This window comes from Macrobrachium rosenbergii, chromosome 9, assembly GCF_040412425.1.
Source record: "Macrobrachium rosenbergii isolate ZJJX-2024 chromosome 9, ASM4041242v1, whole genome shotgun sequence".
Classification (NCBI taxonomy): Eukaryota; Metazoa; Arthropoda; class Malacostraca; order Decapoda; family Palaemonidae; genus Macrobrachium; species Macrobrachium rosenbergii.
In genome coordinates, this window is record NC_089749.1 from 41780739 (window position 1) to 41808238 (window position 27500).

The 27500-nt window shown below is 37.6% G+C and overlaps 1 protein-coding gene across 1 annotated transcript in view; it reads right to left on the reverse strand.

Annotated features, from left to right (window-relative positions):
- LOC136841957 (uncharacterized) overlaps positions 1–27500 on the reverse strand; it is a 108201-nt gene that overhangs the window by 17431 nt on the left and 63270 nt on the right. Inside the window, exons 12-24 of the mRNA XM_067109366.1 lie at positions 24212–24574; positions 23873–24094; positions 21702–22340; positions 21329–21553; positions 21029–21196; positions 19935–20849; positions 19410–19813; positions 10009–10384; positions 9480–9704; positions 8125–8838; positions 7773–7997; positions 6707–7636; positions 6170–6580 (exon numbers count right to left, since the gene is read on the reverse strand). Coding sequence (XP_066965467.1) covers positions 6170–6580; positions 6707–7636; positions 7773–7997; positions 8125–8838; positions 9480–9704; positions 10009–10384; positions 19410–19813; positions 19935–20849; positions 21029–21196; positions 21329–21553; positions 21702–22340; positions 23873–24094; positions 24212–24574 — 5817 coding nt within the window. The remainder of the gene's footprint in view (positions 1–6169; positions 6581–6706; positions 7637–7772; positions 7998–8124; positions 8839–9479; positions 9705–10008; positions 10385–19409; positions 19814–19934; positions 20850–21028; positions 21197–21328; positions 21554–21701; positions 22341–23872; positions 24095–24211; positions 24575–27500) is intronic.

The following is a 27500-nucleotide window of genomic DNA, read 5'->3' on the forward strand; positions in this document are numbered from 1 at the left end:
TAGTACCCCCTCTGCTCTCTCTCATTCTCGCTCTCTCTGTCTCCCCCTTCCCAACCCCCATCCCCTTTGGTGCCATTGATATCTTACCCCCACTGTATTCATTTCCAGATAGTAAGTCATATGTATACCGAAATTAGGTGTGATAAATTCATAAGGTTACTAAGTCTACGGCAGAACCAGCCCCGTTTCAGAGAAACCCTCCCCCCACTTTGGTGCTAGTGTTGTCATACCACCACAGTGCTGATTCGTATATAGTAAGTCATATATATACCAAGTTTGGTTAAAATTGCTCCATGCGTTTCAGAGTAATTGTGGCACACACACATACATACATCCATCCATTTATATATATATATATATACACATATATTATATATATATTGTTATGAACTTCAGGATTTTATCACGAAGCTGTAGTTGTGCGGCATCTGTAACCGAGCCATAAATCAATCAATCCAAAAGCCATGAAAAGTATTTATTTGTTTTCAACTCAACAGATTTAAAACAAAACACAGGATCAGGCAAGAAGAAACACTCAAAAGAGGGATAACAAAACCAAGAACAACCTTAACATTATCAATTTATCAGAAAACCTTTATAGAACAAAAGATGTCTCCAAAAGAAACTACTGTAGGAACTAGAAAATCACACATGTACAACACTCACTCACTAGCTTCATTCTCCTAGCTAATTCGCATAAAATAGCATTAGGGAAAGAACAAGTAGAAGGTAGAAATCAACACTTACCCAAGGACAGAAATATAAACACTCATAGGACAGTCGGAAGCACTACTGTAGATAGAAAAATATATTTGACACTAATATCTGAATACAATAAGTGATATAAAAATATTACGATAGAAACTTCACCTTGAATTTGAATTTATATATATATATATATATATATATATATATATATATATATATATATATATATATATATATAATCAATCAATGCTTCTAAACGTCCTTTAATATCAATTCGCTCTATGGGCGACGATATCCACTTATACCTCACTTGCTGGCCACGTGGGTTAAATGCGTCCACTGTAGTCCTGAGTTCTTGTCCTTCGCTGGTTCGAGCCCACGGGACGACGAACTTATTATCAACTAAGAAATTCCCATTCGGTAACATATATGAAAATATATTATTTCCGAGGTAGAGCGAATTGGATATTAAAGGACGTTTGTAACTTACTGATTGTATATGAATCATGGTGATGTGATAAAAAGTCATATATATAAATATATATATATATATATATATATATATATATATATATATATATATATATATATATATATATATATATATATATATATATATATATATATATATATATATATATATAATATATATGTGTGTGTGTGGGTGTGTGTGCGTGGTGTGTGTAACACTGAATTTACAAGCAGCAATATAATGCTATCATATATATTAATTCACACTGGAGTGATAAGACAAGGATCCCGCACAAAGATGAATAATCACTTTGTGGTGATGATAATGATAATAAAGCACAGAGAGTCACAATACAGTATTCTCACTCTTCTCTTTGTTTCGGCCATTAAGGGCAATAGAGCTGCCCTCGGCCAAATCCTCGGGTTGAAGGAAATAGCTCTCTCGTCCTTGTGAGTGATTTTCAAACTTTTGAGAAGTTTCGAACGGTCTTGCCCACCTGGGAAACTCAGGCCCTCGAGTGGGTTGTAATTCCCATCTTAAGGAGCCTAGCTCATACAAGCTGTTGTGAGGGTCGTCAGACAGAATTCTGACTCTTAAGACCGTTTTTCTTTGCTTATCCTAGCTTCAGTGAAGAGAGTAGGCAAGCTTCAAGGCCTTCGATGCTAAGCATTCAAGGGGATGGGGATCTGTTATTCTCGAGTTGGTCCTAGAATTCTTAACTAAGACTCAGAATCCAAAGGTCCCTGATGCTGGATTTGAGTCCTTTTTGACCCCGTCCCGAAGGACTTTGTAGGTATGATTGAGATGAGTCCCAGTACTTGGCCTATGGCCTAGACCTGTTACTCCATTTCATTCTCATCCTTTGGGCCAGCCCTATAAGAGCAGTTAATCAGCTCAGTGGTCTAGTTAAACTATTTTAATAATAATGATGATTGGGACGAGACACTACTTTTCTGGTTAGCGTGCTGCAGTACTACTTTAAGAGAAATTGGCTTCTCAGGCCTAAGTGTTGATGCCTCTTCGTTAGTACCAACTTTGCCAAGGGAGAGGTTTCCAAGAGAACATCCTCTCTCAAGCTTCATGAGACAGCAACTGGCTTACTTTTCATCTGATGGGGTAGAGGGGAGTTTGGTCTGAGCAAGAGATCACGTAGTTAGGGGTTTCACCACATCCCTTGCATTCCGGAAGAACCTGTCGGTTCAGCAGGTAAGACAGACAGGTATGTGGTCATGCCAGACCACATTTACCTCATATTATCTTCGGGACTTGCCCATAAGTCCTTTGATTAGTTTTTTCCTTGGATCTTGTGGTGGCTGCCCAACAAGTGTATCTCATCTGGCTCCCCTAGCGGACAAACACATCTCACCTTAGGTGTTTGGTAAGCAGAAGAGACTATCTGTGAGTGACTGGTCTCCTCCGTTCTCTCTTTTTTTACCAGTCTTTCTCTTAGGACAGGGACACGTAGCGAGCCGTCATGTGCTGGACGGACAAATTTGCGTGTGACTGCATGATGAGGGCATCCTGTCTTTCACCTTGTGGTAGATGGTTTGGATGCATGTCCCACCTCTCTCTATGGTTTTATTAGCAAGCTTTATTGTCTCCAACACTCTTGCATTCTTCCAAGCCCTATTCAAAGTAATGATGCAATTCATTTCTTTACGCCCAGAAGTCTAGCAGTTGCAACATCCCATATGTCCAACAAGTTAAAGATGCAGGATTCCTTCCTCAGCTCTTCCAGACCAGGAAGGTATTTCCGGGTGGGTAGAACCAGCCATTTGGTTCAGAGATTTACTCAGACTCCACCCTCTGATGAGCAAACCTCCTACATAGTCAAGACCGAAGGTTTGTATTTGTATAGGAACAAATAGCAAATTTTTAAAGTAATTTTTATATTTCCTAACATACAAACCTGAAGGTCTTTACATTTACGGCCCACCTCAGCCACCCCTCATTCTGATACCTGGGCCGAAAGGCAGAGTGGAGTGCAGACTGACGAATGGGCGAGCACTCCCCCCACTACCGTCGGTATTTAACGACCTTGTCTGAAAGTTAAACGACCGTTCCAGCTCGCCTCTGCAAGCTAAATCCCTATGTAAAGACCATCAGGCTTGTGACCTAGGAAAAATACAAATTACTTAAAAAATCTGCGGTATTAAGAAGAATATATCCGTGAAAAATGTAAAAAGTAAAGTAATTAATTCCATCCAGGTAAATTAAATATCAGTGAAGCAATTCAAGAAGTGAGGTAAATATTCTCAGTAACGAGAAATGAAAACAGTAACGTAAGCACAAGAAACAAGTAAAAATGTGGCGAAGTATCTCCGACGCAGTGGAGTTTTCTGTACAGCGTATTCTGCTGTATGAAACTTTCAGCCATGGCCCATGAAACTCCTAGCCACGGCCCATGAAACTCAGCCACGGTCCGGTGGTGGCCTCAGCCACGGTCCATGAAACTCAACCACAATCTGGTGGTGGCCTGTGTTGTTGGTACCTATAGTGGTGCCAGAAGTATGATTATGGCTAACTTTTAATCTTAACTAAAATAAAAACAACTGAGGCTAGAGGGCTGAATTTGTTATGTTTGATGATTGGAGGGTGGTTGGGTGTGTGTGTGTACGAATCCCTTCTGAGTAAATAAGATAAAAATAATCGACTCACAATCACGTGTGGAACAGAAATAAATTTCTGACTCACATGATATTCACTCATAAGGGATAATTCTAGTGAAATGCTGTCAATTGGGTCATTGCTGAGTCGGGAAGTTGGGGAAAACACGCTGGTATGCAAGCAATTAGCTTGTCCAGGTAATTCCTTGGGTGCAGTTGCCCTCAGGTTCCAACTTCTTTTTATGACTTGTATGGCCTAGTGGGCAGCGCCCTTGCCTTTCAATTGAAAGACCTGGGTTCGATCTGATGTGAGTCAGAAATTTGTATTGTATATATATATATGTATACATGTATATATATATATATATATATATATATATATATATATATATATATATATATATATATATATATATATATATATATATATATATATATATATATATATATATATATATATACTTGAAAGTTCATGAAAGTACATTGTGCCTCCTCTGATCTAAGAAGTGAGGTGCCAGGTAGTGAGTTGTATGTGGCGGGTGGTAGCCAAATTGGATTAAAACATGGAGACTTGATGAGAACCGTAAGGCAAACGCTGTCTGGAACCAGAGGAAAAGAGGTATATGCCAACTTACACACATGAAAAAGTCCATATACATATACGGTATATTATATCTCATTGGTAGAGCTTTGGGCTCACATTTACAAGTTTCGTAGCCTGACTTCCTGCATGCAACTCACCGTTAGATTCATCAGTGCATGGGTATCAGCATCTGTTGGGGTCAAGAAAAAGGCATTTGCTGAGATATTGTGGGTTCTACTCTTCTTCCATCAAACCCTGAAAGTATGGTAAAAACACACACACACACACTTATGTATATATATATATATATATATATATATATATATATATATATATATATATATATATATATATATATATATATATATATATATATGCAGTTGCAAAACATACAATTGAATTTTCCAATTTTTCGATAGATTTAGTAGATACTGACATAATAGAGAACACGGAAGAAATTTTTTACTATGTATCTGTCTCCTCTTTTTTATTCTGTATATCCTAAACAAAGGCAGAATCCCTGTTTGTGATCTGTTATTTTGTCATCCCAATTCAACGTTGGTTCATAATTCGTTTAGTGGACAAAAGTGAACAAGTACTGTAGATATTTGCACTTTTACCTGCAGTGCACTGGCACAAGGATGAAAAAGTGAGTTGCGTCAAGTATGTATTTTGAAAGGAATCTGTGATCTGTACAAGGCAAAAGTAACAGAGAATAAGAGTGTCTCCAGTTCATCCACTTCTTTGTGACCAGTTGCGCTTATAACAGTCCCCTTTTTGTTACCTCTGTGAGAAAGGTTTCTTCTGGTTCGGTTTCTTTGTTTGTCAGCTTGTTATGAGGCTTACGCAAATCAAAAAAGTTACTTGCGGATTCTAATGGAAATGTTACGAGAGGTTAAGGGTCTCGCGCCTAACAACAGGTCGCTCGATCTGGGGAGATATCCGGGTCTGGATACAACCTTCCGGAGGGTGGATTGTCAGGACCCGGACCTTTTTGTAAGATGGACTTCTCAGGCATGGCGGGGCTTTATAGTTCCAACCGCTTTTATTTGTTACTCTATTTCATAGTGATAGGGTACATTTCAGGCTCCATCGGTTTTCCAGCTATGGACTGACGCAGTTCCATTCAAGTCAGATTTTGTAAAACTAGGTAGTAAAATGGAGGGGTTAAAATTGATGACAGGAATAGTTTATATTTATATCCATTGTACAGTTTTAACAATTCGTGATACTCCATTAAAAATAGGTTACTTCTTATTTATGAAAATGTGATAATTTCATAAAGATACTACTGCTTATTTTGAGGTAAAACAAACTAAAGGATTGCTAGAAATATTTTGAATTAGAATAAATTTTATGTCATGTAATGGAATACAATCTGCTTAGAAAATTTAACAGCTATCAAATTAAAGAATTATTTGAAGACTTGTAATTATAGCAAGTTGAGAAACTCCTTCAGGTCTCTGGACTGCAGACAGAACCTGAAAAAGTAAGCAAAATATTTCATTAATAAAATTTTGTATTTAACCAATGATAATTATAACAAAATTTCTATCAACATTCTATTTGATAACAATAAAGTTGCTAGAAGGAAGATGTAAGATGACTCTTACCTTCTGTTTCTTGTCTTGAAATAATCCCAGAGATGTTGAAGACGATTTTAGGAAAATGGGAAACTAACCAAGATCAAATTGCATTCTTTGGGATGAATATCACAGATCATTCTATCTCGTTTCTCCCAAGCCTCTACTCGGTTTACAAAAATATATACAATCTTATACAAAATGGAATTAATCATTAAAATTGAGAAGACTGCTGTTGAGAGGAATTGTAGCTACTGCAGAAGGTACGAGAGGAGTAACCGTCGCCTTGCTCAGAGGACTGCTTCACCCTCTTCTCCTCCCATTTGTGAGCACCTTCGTTGTGGCTCTCGTGCTTCGACCTGGCCTCGGTCGACATCCTCCTGACGCCGTCTGCTGAGTCAGCGTTTGCCCTCTTCGGGCACTGCACTGTGAGGATCCCGTCAGAGGATATGGCTGAGGATATGGTCCTCATATTGAAGGATTCGGGAAGGAGGAAGCGATGAGAGAAAGTCAAGGAGTTCGCGGACTTAGCTTCGCTGTTTTCTGCTTTGCCTTCGATCACAAGTTCTTCTCCTTCGACTCGCACTGTAAGGTCCCCATTGATAAAGTCCTTAGCATCTACAGCTACCTGCAAATCATAAAGAGGTGCAAATGAATTTTGAATAGTGTAAAGTAATGACAAAGTAAAGATGACGAAGAAAGTCTGATTATACAGAAATTATGCAGTACATGACAATTGATGCAGTCCACTCACCTTAAAGGAGTCGTTGTCTTCTTGAGCATATAGAGCTTGATTCTCAACTCTCAGGTCACTCTGACGCAGACTTCTGTAGGCTGTCATGCAGTCTTCATCGTGCATGAAATGCCTAGATTTGATAAGAACATCTTTAACAGCTTCCTGGAAGTTCTTTTTGATAGTCACTGAAGAAAGTATCACCAAGGAAAAGTCCTTTTCTGGAGACAGGAGGTAATGTGTCTCTGCTGAAGTACATGCAAGGTTGTCTGAAAGTTGATTACTCATGATGGCCTTTTCACTGCTGGCAGCTTTTGCCCTCTGGTGAGCAAAATGATACTTGTCATTTTGACCGATGGCAGAACCATTGCTTTCCTTGCTTTCATTCTGTAGCTTTATTTTGTCATCGAAAGACTCTGCCTTCACATGACTAGATTCTGCTTCCACACTAATTGGAATAATGCAGTCCTTCTGGTGAGTGGCTGCATGTGCCTTGGTGTTGTTTGAAGATCCTTGTATATTGATGGGAATTACACGGTCTGTGGCAGCTTGGTCTTTAACTGTCTGCTGCTGAACTTGCAGATCTTGCTTTTCTTCTTGGAATGCTCTTGTTAGGCCTGTTTGTTTATCTAAGCTCTGCTGTCTTGTGTGATCAGACACTCCCTCCACGTTAACTGGAATAATACATTCTTTACTAGCTTGGCTTGCTTGCATTTGCTGCTTCGTGCTCTCGAAACTCTTATCAGAACTGTCTCTTTGCACTTTGATTTGGTTGCCAACATTCTGGCTGGTGGTACAAATAGTATTTTCTTCACTATTATTGTCAGTTGATGAGAAAGAGGTCTTGGAAGAATGTTGGCTTTCTTGCGTCTTCCTAACTGCAACGTCCTTGACGTCTGCTCCTTCTATGCTGACTGGGACGATAATTTCTTTAAGTTGGGTAGATGAAGGCTGCAAAGGGAAAGAATTTGCTTAGTGGGCTTCAGCTGAGAATCTGTACAATGATAATTATGTAATACTCATATATGTGTCCATGAATGAATTTAGCTCTGTGTAGATATAAAAAGAGAAAAATGTCATGTGATACCTCCTTGGGAGCGGTGATTGTGAGTACTCCATCTGAAGACATAACTGAAGAAACAGAATCAAGCTTGAGATTTCCTGGTACACTGAAACGTTTCAAGAAACGTTTCAAAGATTTCAGTCCTCCTTCTTCCTTCTCTATTTGGCCTTCAATCACAATCTCTCGGTCATTTATGGCCTTCACTGTAACCTCGCCACCATTCATGAAGTCCTGAACGTCTAGTACAAACTGGAAGTAAAAGAATCATATATTTGATTACATTGCTTTGGGTTAAGGTTTGTTTCACTCACTGGAATATGGTATTATTGTGTTGATGTCTCTGATTAATACATAAGTGAATTTGTAAGAATCTCACCTTGTGGTTAGTTTCATCTTCTGTTGTCTTAACGGCTTGGGTCTCCTCAGCAAAGTTTTGCAGGCGAAGTCTTCTGTATGCAGACAAGTTGTCTTCCATGAGCCTGGAAGTTACCGCTCCCCATCTGGAGAGGATTTCTTGCACTGCCGACTGGAAATCTTTCTGGACACTCCTGAAATAGGAGTCACTGAAGAAAGGACCTCTCAGAGAAACAGGAAGAATACTGAAACCAGTCATTACGGGAACGTCATAACAGTTTGCATTCAAGGCAGACTTTTGATTTGCTTTGTTCTCGACTTGCAAGACGTTTGCCTTCACAGTTGTATCCTTGTGTTCTTGTGAACTCTTTTCTCGACTTTCTGCCTCCCATTCTTTTTCTATGTTGATGTATTTTGTCTGTGTATCATTTTTATTATCTAAAGACGCTTCCTGCTGCACGGGAATAATCTTCTCAGCCCCTGAAGACGTGTTGATCTTTATTGGCACTTTCACTCCTTCCTGCAGAGCCAACTTCGTTTCTGGTGCCTTGTGCCAAGACCCAATCTTCTTGTTGCAGTCTCTACAATAATAAACGACGTCATTCTTTTCTTTCGTTGCATCTGAGCGAGCGCTAATGTCTACGACAGACTCCTTTGATGAAGAACTGCCAGTGGCTGTCGTTCCCTCAATTTCCACTGGGATTTGTCTGGTTGACTTAGCCTTGTCTTCTGCATTCTGGAAAGAAAAAAGAAAGGTGATAAAATAATGCCTAAGATGAAGTAACTTTTAAACTTTATTCTTTCTCTATGCGATTCCTAAGCAATTTTTATCAAGGCCCAGTTTCCGCGTTTAAAAAACTATTTAATTTCAGTGATTCATGTTAATTTCAGAAGGTGCTGAACTGAAGTTTCCTTTCCATTTTACAGATTCACGAGGTGGGATTATCTCATAAGGAAGTTCGCTATTTTGTCTCAAAAATGCCTATCTCTTATCTTTTACAATCTTGTTGTTACAGTGCAAAGTAAACATTCAAGTAAGTTGGTCTGTGGTCGTGAAATTTTATTGTTTAGATCACGATCTTTTAGAAAACACAGCTGCAGAAACTGAAATTTTCGACATTTCTCATAATTACTTTGGTACTGAATCTTTCGGTTTCTTTCATCTCTTCATATCAAATGTAAAAGATAAATTTAAGTTTTAATCGTAAGTGTTGCTATCAAGCCTGACTTTAAGTGAGTTATTTCAGAAATGGGTAAAAGAGAAAGCAAATCAGCCAAATAGCTAACCTCACCTAGAAGTAATAGACACAATTATGTGTGAAAAATGCAGCGGGGTAGCGTGGGCAAGAAGAAGGAAAACAAGGTTATGAGTCTTACCATTTTTGGCGCCTCGATCGTCAGCACTCCGTCAGAGGAGAGCACTGAGGTGACGTCAGCCATGCTGACAGAACTTGGGAAAGTGAATCTCCTGCAGAACCTCCTTGAGGAGAAGGATCCCTCGCCAGGACTTCCCTTCCCCTGACCTTCAACAACCACCTCCTTTTCTCCCAAGACCTTCACCTTGATGTCTCCTTCCATGCAGTCTTGGACATCCATCACAACCTGAGATAGGAGAAAATATCATTATGGTATTTCATTTTTTTATTATTATTATTATTCGTAAGCAGAATACATTCTTATGGAACAAGCTTTGGCAAAACCATCAGCCCACATGTGAAAAGACAGTGATAGACGGATGAGAAGAAATGAAGTAATTGATTATAAGCTTTTAACGTCAAATGATAATAAAAATAATGAATAAATAGATAAATAAACCCGCAAAAAAAATAATGGAAAAATGCTCTCCAGTGTACCCTCATACAAAATAACTATGAATATTATATGAAAATTTTTTGTATTATATTACCTTATGACTTTTGCTGTCGGTCACAAGAGTAGAAGCCTGATTATCTTCTTGATTGCTGCTGGATCTCAGTTGTCTGTAGAGACTGAAACTGTTCGCTAAAGACTGACTATTGCTCAGCCACTCTTCATTTAGCTTGTTCATATCCTTCCACTTGCTTAGCATCTCCTGAATGGCCGAGTGGAAGTACGTGCGGGAATTTTCGAAAATAGAGTCGCTGAAGAAATGTCCCCTGCGGGAAATGGGAAGCCACAGTTCCCCGCAGTCCCTCGCAATTGCTCTGCACTGACAGATTCTGGGAACTATGTTAAAGCTTGATGCTTGGTTGGTGAAGGAACCGAGCGATTCGATGGAGGCCATTTCGATGAACAGAAAGATTTAGGCAGTCTCTTAAACAGATGCAAAAAGGAAGAAGCTTTCGCCTTTGTATGCGAAGTTCAAGTTTGCTCCTCTCCTCTCGTAGTGAGATACGATCACTGCAACAGGTAGTTGCTTACTGGCGCCCTAATCGATGGCTACTTAGCTATATACCTCCACCCGCCAACTCCTTGAAACTCGGCCAATGCGTCAGCATACCACTTCTGTTCTACCCATCACTGGGCCAGGCTATTCATATCTCTCTCGCGGAATTCAGGAGAATTGTTATTATTGATGTCATTGCTTCACTGGTGGTGATGCACGCTTGTCAAGTCTCTCTTTCGAGTTCTTTCTGTCATATTTCCAAGAATCTTCATCATCCCTCGTCGCGAAGGAAGCATACACGAGGCGGAAACTGTAAAAATGAATATATCCTTTTTTCCCAATTTATCTTTCATTTGTATATGATACATCAGATAATTTAATTTCAACTACCTTTAGGTCATTGTCAGTCTTGACTTCACTTGTAGGAACCTTAGCTTTCACGGGCACTCATTCACGTTTACACATTCACAAATATGTGTAATATATATATATATATATATATATATATATATATATATATATATATATATATATATATATATATATATATATATATATATATATATATATATATATATATATATATATATATATATATATATATATATATATATATATATATATTAGGCAAGTGGATAAGTTTAAATATATAGGTACTTCTTTAGATAAGGATGGTTCCCTAAGCACAGAATCTGTGGAAAGGTTAAAAAAGGTTCATCAGGCAATGGGAATGCTTAAAAATATTTAGGAAAATAGTAATTTTTCTGTGCATATAAAAATAAAAATTTGCAAGATAATGGTTAGGAGTATTTTGATTTATGGGCATGAGTCCTGGTACAGTACAGTGACTTCGGATAATACATTCTTAGCATTTGAAAATAAGGCGCCCAGAAAAATATTAGGAATTAATTGGAGGAATACGATATCAAATAGCAGAATTAGAGAAGCAACGGGGGTGCAGCCGGTCAATGAGTACGTTAGGTTCTCACGCTGGAAGTGGCCAGGCCATGTGTATAGAAGACAGGGAATAGTATGAGACACACCAGTGTGGGTTGCCCTTTGTGATTATGTATGCGTGAAAGAGTGCCCGTGAATGCTAAGGTTCTTACAAGTGAAGTCAAGACTGGCAATGTCTTAAAATTAGCTGAAATGGAATTATCTAATGTATTATATTCAAATAAATGATAAAATGGGAAAGAATTATGTATCATATATATACATATGATATTCATATAAATAAATATATATATATATATATATATATATATATATATATATATATATATATGTATATATATATATATATATATATATATATATATATATATATATATATTCATATAAATATATATATATATATATATATATATATATATATATATATATATATATATATATATATATTATATATATATATGTGTGTGTGTGTATGTATATATATATAATCATGTGTGTGTGCATTTACACACCTCGTCGGGGTTTAGTTACGAGTGCTAAAGGAATCAGAAGTGACAAGAAGATTTGGTGGGAAGATAGATATACTATCAGGCTATCGAACAGCAGTAGTACCCTTTCATGAATTTTGTATGTACTTTTATAAGCCCGCGCTGATATTCAGTAACACATGAATCTGTTAAGTTTATTTAGATTGTTACGATACATAATATCATTAAACTTTTTCTGATTAATACCATGGGTGCTGTTATTGATACGTACACCAAGGCATTTTCAATGAAAGCTGTTCTTCCCCTATAATTATGCCGTTTTAATCTAGTGGCCAACGTTTTCCCACTTCACCCCACGCATTTTTAAACATATTTTTTGCGTCAGTTTCATTATTCTGAGAACTTCTCATCATGTTCATAATCGTCACGAGTGTTTTTAAAACAACATTAATACCTAATGGTTTGACCTGTTTCGTGAAGTTGTCTAACCAAATACAAATAGGAAGTCGTAAAATGTTTTCCGGTCTCCATAAGAAGCATTTTCGCTAACACTGGCTCACTACCTCAAAATGCCCTTCAGTCTCATGCTTCTTCTTGAGCTCTTGATAAAAAAAAATCCGCTGCACTTTCACGCCTCTTGTTGAGCTCTGGCTAAAAAAAAGAAAAAACCGAGCTAGTGACTCACAGCATAATTAAAAGCAGAGGAAGAAAATACCAATCTTAATTCTGTTTGGATGGCTGGAATAATAATTAATGTTATAGCAGATATTTATATATTTCATGCAAACCGAAAATTTGAAATTTCTATCTGCCCTGTGCACCAATACACCCGAAAACTTTAATGTTCCGTCTTCTTCCTCCCAAGTAAATTTTGTAGGCGGTGCCAATGTGTGAAGTCTTTTTAGTAGGTTATATATATTAGTGACCTTCGTCAAGTTATGATACGCTTCCTTTTTGTTTGAATGAAGTGCTGTCGGGAGGGTACAGCTTTTAGTTTTCTGTAAAAGAAAACCTTAAAAACTACTGAGGCTAGAGGGCTGCAAACTGGTTTGTTCGTCATCCACCCTCCATCATCAAACTTACCAGATTGCAGCCCTCTAACCTCAGGAGTTTTTATTTTATTTAAGGTGAAAGTTAGCCATAATCGTGCATCTGGCAACGATATAGGACAGGCCACCACCGGGCCGTAGTTAAAGATTCATGGGCCGCGGCTCATATAGCATGATACCGAGACCACCGAAAGATAGATCTATTTCGGTGGCCTTGATTATACGCTGTAAAGAAAACTCGATTGCGCTGAAGAAACTTTGGCGCAATTTTTACTTGTCTCTCACCATGTTACTAGGGATGAGGTTGCTGAGCCCCACCTACTTTTCTTGAACCCAGCAGACGATGCTACCCATTTACAGCTGAGCAGCTGGTAGGATGATTGCACTTTCTCAAGTGTGATTGCGGCAATGTCCATCACCGCCTTTTTTTAGTTCTCTCGAACCATGACGTACTATGCGACATGGTTAATTTATATATATATATATATATATATATATATATATATATATATATATATATATATATATATAAATGTATAGTTTATATATATATATATAAAATATATATTTATATATAGCTATTTATATATACATATATATGCATATATGTACAAATATATTATATATATGTATATATATACATATATGTATATATATATATATATATATATATATATATATATATATATATATATATATATATATTTATTTATAAGTATATATATATTGTATATAATCATGAAGCTACAAATGTCGCAATATCAAATTCCATTTACTTCGGGAATATCCCCAATGGGGAATTATCACGAAGGGAATTTATAAGTGATAAATGCACTGGTACTGCCGAGTCTCGAACCCACGACACAGATACTTATCCAGCGACTCCAGTCGACGTTCTACCCACTGAGCTATCAAGAGAGGCATATGTTGATGCCGGGTCTGGTGTACTTTATTTACCCGTCGAGAACTGGGAAATTGTACTTAGCTTCGGCATTAACCCACCGCCACCATGATAGTGGGTAGAACATTGACTGGAGTCGCTGGATAAGTATCTGTGTCGTGGGTTCGAGACTCGGCAGTACCAGTCCATTTATCACTTATAAATCCCTTCGGTGATAATTCCCCATCGATATTCGAGGTAGCGTGAATTTGATATTGCGACATTTGTAGCTTCATGATTGTATATAAATCATGGTGTGATAAAAAATTTCATAAAAAGAGCTGCGTGTTCCAAATGTACCAAAAGAACTATCATGGCGGAGGTGGGTTAATGCCGGCTAAGTACAATTTCCCGCTCTCGACGGATAAATAAAGTACCAGACTCGGCATTAACTTATGCCTCTCTTGATAGCTCAGTGGGTAGAACGTCGACTGGAGTTGCTGGATAAGTATCTGTGTCGTGGGTTCGAGTCTCGGCAGTACCAGTCCATTTATCACTTATAAATTACCCTTCGGTTCGTGATAATTCCCCATCAGGGATATTCCGGTAGCATGAATTTGATATTAAGCGACATTTGTAGCTTCATGACTGTATATAAATCACGATTGTGATAAAAATTTCATATACTGTATATACATATATTTACATATATATATATATATATATATATATATATATATATATATATATATATATATATATATATATACATAATGCTATTTGGCTATATTTTCTCACTTTTGCAATTTCTATTGAAGTTAATGGCAATGTTTGCAGATACTATCTTTTTATCGAGACTCGGAATCAGTCTATTCTTCTTTTTCTCTTCAGACAAGCTTCTCAGGAGTAATGAAAAGTTATTCAAGATTCTTTCCATTTGCTTTTTCTTCAGGACTAAATTACAAATTGACATACAAGTTTTTATTACTGCATGCAAACTTTTAAATTTTAAGCATGATGTCATTAAGGTGTTGAATTTCTATGGGTCAGTCAGTCTCATGCTCTCACAGGTGGTCTGGGCGGCAGCATAATCATTCCTGGTGTTCTGTAGGACATGGGCTATGCTGCAGCTTGTAGCAAAGGGTATGAGCAAGGGTGTGATTCCTGTTTTTAGCCAATAGTCTTGATTTGCTTCGTTGTCAGGAGTTGTGTCTAGAGGTGTTCTGTCACTCGTGTCTGCCTTCGGATTCTCACGGAGTCCTGTGGTTTCCTTGAAGAAGGGAGGATGAAGTCAGTGTTCCTCTGTATGTTTAATGCAGGCTGTTGTTGAATTATACTCACAGATTCTACTATTTGCAATCTGTGGAACTGGGCTTCTCTGTGCATGATCTCTATGCTTTCTAATAATTCTTCTAGTGTCAGTTTACTAGTGTTGAAATATTGCCCCTTGGTTTCAGTAAGCTTGCAATCGTCTGTGTAGAGTGGTAGTAGTGCGACCTATGTAGCAATTGCTGAGGGCTTGACATGTCCCTTCAATACATTTAAATTTGTATGCTTCATTTGTATGCTTTACGGGGGGCTGTGCAATTTTGCTTTACAAGGGTGTCCACTAGCTTTGGACAGATTAGACACATGAGGATATACTCTCATCAGGATTTGTGGGTGTTGTACTGCTGGCAATTATTCTCTTCATGTCCTTGACCCCATCCTTGAACTGGCTGTGATATGCAACTTTGTTACACAATAGGATGTTTCTTGGTGAGGTAGGCAAGCACAGCAGTGATGACCACTGGTGTGCTGGCATACATGTCCAATTATATTCATATGCAGCCTTCTATTAGATTATTGTCGTAACTGTGATTAGTTAGAAGCACCTAACACATTCGAGCTCTGCATGAGTAGCTTTCCATGAGGAACAGTGCATAATTGCATGTCTCACGTAGCGGATGCCACAGAGCATTTGTAAGTGTCAGGCACTCCCCATGGGCGTTAAGGCACCGACTCACATGGCCAGCAACCTGTTGCACTCTGTAATTGTCCAAGTTAACTCTCCACCTTATGAAATAACCAAACTCTGAATAAGATCATCACTCCTTACATCCATAGGGGCTACTCGGTGGTTTCCTCAGTAGAGTTCATCGATGTTTTGCATACGTCTCCAGGCTCTACCATCATGTTGCTGGTTGTAGAAAGTCTATTCACAAACGTACTGGTGGACGAAACCATCAATATTATTTTAAGGAGAGTCTGTCACTCAGATACCACGCCCATTGACATACCAGAAGATGCCCTTCGATGTCTTCTCCAAATCTGCACCAAGCAGGCCCCTTTCCTCTCATACAGGGGTGACCTCTTTCGACAGGTAGATGGTCTCAGTGTCATATTTGACAATATATAACTTCATTTCCATCGATCTTGGTGAAGAAGACACTCGCCTACAGTATGCCTTGAAGAGGAACTCTAGCCTAAACTTCACTACTGAATATGGTGTCGAAGGCCAACTTCTCTTCTTGGATGTAAATGTGGAGAAGAAAGGAAACGGATACAATACTACAGTGTACCAAAAGGCAGCTAATGTTGGTTGGTGCCTTAATGCCCATGGGGAGTGCCCTGACACAAATGCTCTGTGGTAGCTGTGTACATGAGGCTTTCCTCGTGGAAAGCTACTCACACAGAGCTCGAATGTGTTAAGCAGCTTCTAACTAATAACAGATACAAGAGCAATCTAATAGAAGGTTGCATACGAAAGCAGTTGGATGTGTATGCCAGCCACCAGGGACAACACCTACTTCATTGAGAAACATCATAATGTATTACAAAATTGCATATCATAGCCAGTCCAAGGGTGAGGTCAAAGCCGTGAAGATGATAATTGGCAGGGGTATGACACCTACGAGTCGTGACGAGAGTATTCCCCTACTTGTATACTGCTGGCCAAACCTAGTCAGCACCCTTGTAATACGAAATAGCATGCTCCCTGTACAGAGATGCGGGTGTCGACCAACATAGTATACAATTTTAAATGTCAAGCTCTTAGCAACTTCTACATAGGCCACACCACTGCCACTCTATACAGGCGATTGCAAGCTCACTGCAACCAAATGGCAATATTTCAATACTATGTAGACAACCATGACTGTAAACTGTTACTAGAAGAATTATTAGAAAGCACAGAGATCAAGTATTGAGAAGCCCAGTTTCACAGATTGAAAATAGCAGAATTTGTAAGTATAAATCAACAACAGCCTGCGTTAAACATAGAGAGGAACACAGACTTCATCCTCCCTTCTTCAAGGAAACCACAGGACATCTGTGAGAATCCAAAGGGAGATACGAGCGACTGAACACCCCTAGACAATACTACTAACAATGAAGCAAAGCAAGACTATTGGCCAAAGACAGGAATCACACCTTCGCTCAAGCCCTTTGCTGCAAGCCATGGCACAGGACATGTCCTACAGAGCACCAGTAATGCCCATGCTACCGCCCAGACCACCAGCGAGAGAATAAGACCCACTGACCAGTAGAAATTCAGCACCCAATGACATCATGATGTTTAAAATTGAAGTCTGCATGCAGTGATAAAAATCTTGTATGTCGATTTGTAATTTAGTCCTGAAGACGTCGCCGATGAGCAAGGAAATGGTCCATCGACTAAAAAAGTAAATGGAAAGAATCTTGAATAATTTTTTCTTATTCCTGAGAAGCTTGCCTATATATATATATATATATATATATATATATATATATATATATATATATATATATATATATATTATATATATAATATATATATATATATATATTTATATATATATATATATATATATATATATATATATATATATATATATATATATATATATATATATATATATATATATATATATATATATATATATATATATATATATATATATATATATATATATATATATATATATATATATATATATATATATATATATATATATATATATATATATATATATATATATATATATATATATATATATATATATATATATATATATACATGCATATATGTGTGTGTGTGTTATGTACATATGCATGTAGAATGAGAAAGAGCTGTGTGTCTGTGTATCTAGAAGAGAATTACAGAGACCAAATTCGAATAGAAAGTCATAGGAAAATAATCGTTGCTTTCAATTTGTCCCGTTAACTGGTGACTAACTCGAGTCTTGTGACCATGGAAATGTGCCAAGCTTGCAAGAACTTTCCGGAACACCAGACTACAGATATATTGTCATGATGGTGCCCAAATGAGAGTAATTCTTGGGCGTGACTGGTACTTTTTGTGGAATCCTGCCACCGAACATTGCACTAAGCAGTCTGTGTTAGTAACTAAATCTCTGATAAGGAAGGAGGAATCGGTGGCAGTGGCCCTGGTAGCTGTAATGCCAGATAACATAAACATTCAGTCAGTCCCAAGGAACAAAAACTCTGCCTTGAAATTTTATGCATTTCATGGAACCAAGACTTTTTCCAGACTCGTCCACTAATGACATGGGAGCATGAGATGGACCATTCGTTATTGGTTCAGAATGTTATGCTAGTGATCTCCACTCTTACTGACTTGTCGTATTGTTGACGCAATGAATATTTTTCCCAGGCTCCCTACTCACCTCATGGTCACCATTGATACTTATGTTTTCACTGTCATCCTATGGTCATCGCGCTATTTGTTCATTCATTCTAATCTCACCGTTCTTAACTATTGCAGTTTTTTACCATTTTCATTCGGAGATTGTTTGTAAGACATTTATCACAGAATTTAAGATATTCCTGAGCTCTGTCAAGGATGGTGAGGTGTGCATCTTGGGCTGCAGCCAAGTGAACTAGGGTGGCTAAGTCTCGCCTTCTTTTGCTTTGTATTATCCAGCATAGCCTAGACTGTCATCCATTTTTCTGTGGACGACAGCTTTCTAGTCTAAAGGTGGACTTTTTTCATTCTTTAATTACAAATGATTTAGAAAATATGAATATTCTTCTATTTTACATCATAAAGGTAATTACGCATCACCTGATGGAAACATTGAAACAATGAATGAAAATATCTCTTTATTTTGATAAAAATATAGAATTTTCCAGATGTGAATTTGAGGGGTAATTGCAAGTTATTGAAATCTAAGAAAGAGACAGCAGGAAAGTAAGAAACAAGTCTATTTGGAACTGGATTTTCTGATTAGGAAAGAAGCACGGTTTGATTTTGAAATGCTCAGACAGAAGGGGAATGTGAGAACAATGTTCGTCAGTGCGTTGGCATCTGTCTTGATGGCTGACACAATCTGGAAAGAGCAAAGACATTATGCGTCGCTAATTACGGTATTGTACGTATTCACAGCTTACTTATCTTATGCAATTATACTCTGTATCTCTGACCCATTCTCTCTTTATAGCAGCTCACCTGTATTTCACTGTCAAGCAGTTAGACTTCTTAGATGCCCAAGATGAATTCACTGACAATCCACAGCAGTTTTTTATTTTTATTAATTTTTAATTTTTTCTTAAAAAAATATAATTTGCTAACTACTGCAGTCTTAGAACGTAGAGGTCTGTTGCTGACGGGAACTGTAACTGCTACTGTAGGTACGTGATGAGTAGCCACTGGCTTGCTCTGAGGATTCTTTCATTCTCTTCTCTTCCCATTTGTGACCACCATCGTGGTGGCTCTCCTGGTGTGATGAAGCCTCTGTGGACATCCTCCTGATGCCTTCTGAACTAGCATCTTTCCTCTTTGGGCACTGCACGGTAAGAATTCCATCAGAGGATATGGCTGAAGAGATGGTGTTGATGTTGAAGGATTCGGGCAAGAGGAAACGGTGTGAGAAAGTCAAGGAGTTTGAGGACTTTGCTTCACTATTTTCTGCCTTGCCTTCAATCACGAGCTCTTCTCCATCGACAAAAACAGTAATGTCTCCATTGATAAAGTCCTTAGCATCCACAGCAATCTGGAATCAAGATTATTTTCCAGCTTAGAATATCAAAATAAACAATAGATTATATTAAAACAATTCTGACTGTCATTTTTTATATCAATCTGTATTCCAGTATTAAAATACCATAGCTTACCTTTAAGGATTCTTGATCTTCTTGGGCATAGAGAGCCTGATTTTCTACTTTAAGTTCTTTTTGGCGAAGGTTTCTATAAGCAGTCATATAATCTGCAATGTCAGAACATTGCCTGCATTTGACTAACACATCCTTGACAGCTTCCTGGAAGTCATTCTGGAAATCCTTAAAGAACATATCTTCAAGGAAGGACCCTTTCCTGCTAATTGGAAGGTATCTCTTTGTAGAGGGACTAGCAATGTTGCTGGAGTGTTGATTTGAAACGACGTTCTTCTTTGCATCGCTAGTGACTTGTGTACTTGGGTGAGCAAAATGAATCATGTCACTGTGTTTGAAAAGAGTATCGGCATTTTCCTTCATGCATTCCTCTGTGGTTTCTTGAGCTTCCTCGCTGAGTATCTCGTCATTTTTTTGTGCAAAAGTTCCCTTTTGTACTTTGATTTGATGGTCAAATGTTTTTGCTTTGACATCACTGGAAGTTCCTTCTACAGCAACTGGGATGATTCTTTCGCCAGTGATTTGATGTTCATGTATCTGTTGATGCTTAAAGACTTCTGCCTTATCACTGTCAGAAGTTCCTTCCATAATGACTGGAATGATACGATCCTCAGTTACTTGATTTTTCCGTGCTTGTTCGTCATTACTTCTCTGCTGGCTTCCTGGATTTTGCACAAATACCTTGATTTTGCTTTCAGTGGCTTGAGATTTTAAATCACAGGCAGATCCTTCTATATTAACGGGTATAATATATTCTTTGCTTACTTTGTCCTTCTGCTGTTGTTGTCTAGTGAGGCCAGAAAGACTCTCACTGGACTCCTTCTGTACACGTATTTCACGGTTAGGACTGCTTGTTGCTGGATTACTGAAACTTCCTTCAATGCTGATTGGAATGATGTGCTCATTTGAAGGTCTGACCTGCCAAGGAGAAAACAACAATGAATTTTGCAAAACTATGGCAATTATGTCAAATATGAATGAAAATGATTCAGCAGTGTTGTGTCTGACATTTGAAGATAATCTTAGCATTTTACTCAGTATAGTAAATATGATTATAGCATATAATATAAAATAACAAATCTCACTGATCTACCTACTTTGCTTTGCATTTCACTGTGGTTGGTGCCAGATATACGATCTGCGTTGATGCCGAACACTAAATCATGATCATCTAAAAACGGTGAAGAAACATGGCATGTCTGGCTTTTTTCATTTCCTTCTAAGCTGACAGGTATGATCACTTCTTTGGGCTGAGCAAGCACAGACTGAAAAGAAAGTTTTAAGAAATTGGTCTCATCTAAATTTCAGAATTATAATTTTTAAAGCAGTGTCTCAAGAAGTGCTCCAAAATGTCACAAAATGTTACAAAAGGGAAATATGAACTTGTTATGAAATACCTTCTTTGGCGCAGTTATTGTTAGTACTCCATCTGAAGACATAACTGAAGAAACTGAATCCAGCCTGATGTTTCCTGGTACTCTAAAACGTTTCATAAAATGTTTCAGGGACTTAGATCCTCCTTCTTCTTTTTCTACGTGACCTTCAACCACAATCTCACTGTCATTGATGACCTTCACTGTTATGTCACCTCCATTTACGAAGTCTTGAACGTCTAGTACAAACTGGAAGCAAATGTACAACATTGTCGTCATAAAACGTTACAAAGAAAATTTGATATTCTTAAGTGTCTGCTCACTTTCTTGTTTATGACTTTGGCGGAAGCTGATTAAGAAAAACTTGAAAGCCTCATTATGAAGTGCTCTCACCTACCTTACAGCTTGATTCATCTTCTCTCGTCTGAACTGCTTGAGTCTCCTCTTTCAGGTTACCAAGTCGCAACCTCCTGTACGCAGACAGGTCATCCTCCATGCGCATGGAAGTTCTTGCTCCCCATCTGGATAGGACTTCTTGAACAGCAGACTGGAAGTCTTCGTGCATATCCCTGAAGAACGAGTCACTGAAGAATGGCCCCCTTATGGAAACGGGAAGAAAACTGTGGGCTGTTGTTACCGGAACTTCATAATGATTAGCCTTAACCTGCGAATGCAGTTTTACATTCATCTCCCCATCAGTTGTTTTTGCTTCTTGTAATGAATTATTCTTTGCCATTGTCTCCTTGTTCACTGAATTTTTGGTCGTTTGTTCCCCTTTCTCTGTGTAGGTCTGATCTGTTTTGCTGCTCAATGCAGAAGACATGGAAGCATTTATCTTTATTGGGACCTTTACTCCATCTCGCTGGGCTGACTTGGACTCTGGTGCTGTTTGCCATGACCCTCCTATTTTCTTATTGCAGCCTTTGCAATAATAGACTATGTCACTTTTTTCAGAGACAGAGGAACCTCCTGATAGAACGCTTTCACTGCTGCTGGCTGAGGATTCTTCAGACACTTCTTGGCGACTAACAGCTTCCTGCAGGTGATAAGTGCATACTATTATAATTGAAAAGGGTTTCTTTTAGGAGCGGTTTCTGTAAATTCAACTTGGTTTTTCACTAAGACTTAATGAGTCCATGTACAGTAGGTATGACTGCTGCTGTTGTGAGATGTGATCCCTTGTAAACTATCTAGACTATTGGCTGTTAAGGAATTCAGTTTTGCTTGATGTGCAAAAGAGCAAGGCCAGATAAGCAGGCACAAGCAACACTTGGCACTATTTTGTGTAACCTCAAAGGATGCGATTTCTGGATCTGATTCTAAATAGAATTAGAGTAGTTCTTACTGCTGCACTCTTAAGTCTACTTCACTAATCATTGGCAAATAGTGCATAAGAGCAGTGGTAATGTAGTGTTACACTGTCATTCATCTGTTTATAGCCGTAAGTATGCATACATTATTAAGTTTATGAGAAGAATTACCCTTGAGTTGTCTATACACATATGTATATATGTGTGTTTATATATATATATATATATATATATATATATATATATATATATATATATATATATATATATATATATATATATATATATATATATATATATATATATATATATATATATATATATATATATATATATATTTAAAAATCACAGTAGATGCACGTGACTTCAGTGTATAAGCGAATCCCACAGGAAAAAGACAGGCAGAAGTTCAGTACCAAGCGCCCCGACGAGATGCGTCAATAAACGTGAAAGCGCTTGGAACTGAACTTCTGCCTATATATGCTGAAGTTATTATTCTGTGATTCTTTGGATTCGGGAACCCTCGGCATCCATACTATTATTGCTATTATTATTATCATTAATACGGTACTCATTATTATTGCTACTATTGTTAGAGTTTTATATTATGAATGTCATAGAATTGGGGGATTGCATCACCTCAAAGCAATTGGTTTGATTCAGTTAAATGACTGGTTAGAGACTGTGAAGTGTAAGTAAATTACGCCGATCTCTTGCTTCCTTGGGGGAGTAACCCACCCACCCCCGCCCCGGGCGAGTTCAGTCTGCCTCAGAATCTGGTTTGAGACATTCGTGCGTCAGACGCCGCGCACCCATTGTAAATATTGTGAAGTGATTGCTAATAAATGTGAAAACGGAACTTTCACTCATCGGTGACGGATGAAGAAGACTGTATGTCTTTGAAAGCTTGTAGTACTGTGGAAATTAAAGAATCTGTAGTCTAACCCATCTCATCTTATAGAAGTCTCACACGAGTAGTGCGATCACACACAAATATATATATATATATATATATATATATATATATATATATATATATATATATATATATATATATATATATATATTTATATATATATATATATATGTATATTATATATATGTGTGTGTGTGTGCATGTATTGTAAGTACATAATGGACGCACATACCCGTTAAAACAAAGGGTTTATTTCCCCTCAACTGAAATAAAAACACTCTTATTTGCAGCATTGCAGCCGCGATGAAAAACTTGAATTATATGTACAGTAAGTCTGCCTACCATTTTTGGCGCCTCGATCGTCAGCACTCCGTCAGAGGAGAGCACTGAGGTAACGTCAGCCATGTTGACAGAACTTGGGAAAGTGAATCTCCTGCAGAACCTCCTTGAGGAGAAGGATCCTCGCCAGGACTTCCTTCCCTGACCTTCAACAACCACCTCCTTTTCTCCCAAGACCTTCACCTTGATGTCTCCTTCCATGAAGTCTTGGACATCCATCACAACCTGAGAGAGTAAAATAGACTTTTGTTTCTACCCATCATTCTTTAATTGATTTTTTTAAAGATAAAGATGTGTCATTGCACTCATCAGAGATCTCAGAAAATGGAGCAGTTAGCTAACCTTATGCGTTCTGTTGTCGGACACAATCGTTGATGCCTGATCTTCTCGGTGATTGCGAGATCTTAGTTGTCTGTAAAGGCCGAAGGTGTTTGGGGATCGGTCGCTACACTGAAACGCTTCGCCAAGTACATCCGTGTCACTCCATTTGTTTAGAATTTCCCTAACGGCAGAATCGAAGTAGCTATGGACATTTTCAAAAAACGAATCGTGGAAGAAATGTCCTCTGCGAGAAATGGGGAGCCAGTACTCTCCGCGATCCTTCAAAAATCCCCCGCAGTGACAGACGCGGGGCACCATATTCAAGGTTGAGCTCTGGTTGGCGAAAGAGCCGTAAGTCTGAATGGGGGCCATTTTAACGTCGATCACAGTTCAAATCGCAGATGTATGAAACGGTTAGATGAGATTCGTTTGTTGCACTGATGTAATAAAAGGCAAACAGTTGAACCCTCACAATAGTTGAGCTGTGGACCGAGATGATGCCTGTTGCTTACTAGCGCGAAGCTCAAACTCTGTTCGAATATATACCCCAACACCTTCTTTTCTTGGCCTGGGACGGCAGCCAGTGCGTCATGCTTCTATTTTGGCAACAGCCTCACGGCTAAAACAAGGTTATTCGTTCATGGCATCCGGACACTAGGTGTCAAGGCTGCAGAGCCTCCACCAATAATTATATACTTCATAGGAACCAAATGTAGATCAACGATTGGAACCGTCTTTCATGAAATGTCATCCAAACCAATAATTAATTGTGGTTCTTTAGTCTTAAAGCCACAGCGAAAGGGGACATGGTAAGAATAGTCACGTAAACACCACCGGATGTGTTATGCCATTCAGAGAGTGGGCGTGGGAATTTCAGAAATGGTATTTTTACCTTCTGTTTTGTTTGAACGAATTCATGTTCAGCTTTGTATATTTATTCAAGTACAAGGAGAAGCAGACGAGGCTGATGTCAGATAGACCTTGAACTGTATTTAGAACTCCTCAGGATGATGTATATCTTTCCTGTAGACAGGTATTTTAGTGCATTAACTCAGTGAGCAGTGAGTCTAAAGGTGGAGGCAAAGAAATCATTAGTTTTCGAAAGCAGGCAACACAAAAGAAAAAAAAAATAGTTTCTCGCGGGCGATGAATAGCCTCACAAGAAATACAAAAAGGATTTCATTGAGGAAAACCACTGAACGTTAATTATAACATTTGTACTAATGTCCTCGTTTTCAACACACACGTATACATATATATAATATATATATATATATATATATATATATATATACATATATATATGTATACATATATATATATATATATATATATATATATATATATATATATGTATATATATACATATATATATATGTATACATATATATATATATATATATTATATATATATATACATATATATATATATAGATGTATATATATACATACACATACATACATATATAACATGAACAGAAATGACCTACTGGATATGTGGCCTCGGTCCCACAGCCACGAAAATCGAATTCAGACACTCAGCCCCCTTCCGTCGCTGTCATTCATGGCTGCCGCTCTCTTCTCACTGTTATTCGTGATTTATTCAGATCAGAAGTAAATGAAAATGACATTTTGTAGCATCTCTGGGTTAAGATTTAAAATATATTTCAAACGATATTTGTTGTGCAAGTTGATTACGAATTTCCAAGCGATGAGTTTTATTCTTTAATTGCGTATTTTAAGTTGCCTATCCTATTCCTTCCCCCCCAATTTCTTACAGTGATCTGGGTGTTATCATCGTTTCTAAGTTCTTACTTTATTCTTCCTGATTGACTTATTCAGCCTTTAAGGAGTCCCTACTGTGGATGTTATTATAACAGTGATTATGCATAAATTCCAGGTGTCGTTGTCAGAAATGAGTCAGTGATGTATTATGTACATTTAGTCTTCAGACTTGAAGATGTAAACTTGTTTGCCCATCCTTTATTGTAGAATCAAATGACTAACTACCAACAGCTGAGACCCCTCACGGCTCATGCCGCACTCGAAAATCACGTGATTTATGAGAGTTTTTCTTTTTTTTTTTATAGGTTCCCACAGCACTGGTTTCTGTTGCAATTTTAAGAAATTAATAAGTTCTTTAATTTTCTCTAATGTTGCAGAAGCAACATTGATGACAATGACTCGCGAAATTTTTTTATTTTGTTTAAGGTTAAATCAGGATCCCGAGAAGAAGGATCCTGGGTTAAATGTATGTTAACTACGATTTACGTAGAAGGTTTTACGCAATCTGTTTATTCAAGACGCTTCCAGACCGCCCCAGTTGATGAGGATTTATGGAACGTCTACTTATGGTAATTCCGGCGTATACCAGGAACATCTGGAGATGAGATCGATAATTTGTTATGAACAAGAAGAGAGAGAGAGAGAAGGCTGAAGGAAACCCTTACTTTCCCCCAACCGTCTCTAGCAGAGAGGAGAAATCGGTCTAGAGGAATTTATTAACTGTGATGACTCTTACCTCCTGTTAAAGATAGCTGTTTCTCCCCACCGACAGGCGAGGAGATATAAGCTATCTTTAACAGAAGGTAAGTATCCAAATAATAAATTTCATTATGATAATTCATATTTTTGCGTTAGCTGGAAGTGATGAGCCGTTCTAGAGAAAAGACCCCATGTCAACTATAGTCTGTTTCATGCCATCTGTCCGCCCACCAACTGAGGTTTTAGGTGGGGTGGTGAAAGGAACAACTAATGCAGCACTTCAATTTATGCATGGTAATGGTATTGCGGTTTTCTTTTCAGAATATTTTTGCATATTTATATATATATATATATATATATATATATATATATATATATATATATATATATATATATATATATATATATATATATATATATATATATATATATATATATATATATATATATATATATATATATATATATATATATATATATATATATATATATATATATATATATATATATATATATATATATAAGAATTCCAACATTCAAATCATTGTAACTGCTTAGTGACTGTGCTTCACTCATGGGTGGACGGAAAATGAAACCAACTATGGAGTCTATAGGTTACGATCTGCCCAAGTGAAAATTATCGTGTGCAAGTTTTAAGCAGGCCATTATAAAACCGCAGGCCAGTCTTACTAGGAGTTTCGTTTCGCATATTGTGTGACAATTACTATTATTTAAGTTAAAACTATGTTTCTGTAGTAGGCTAATCAATACAACAAAGATCTATTGTATTTCAGTCTTTGATGATTAACCCATCAAAAGAATAATA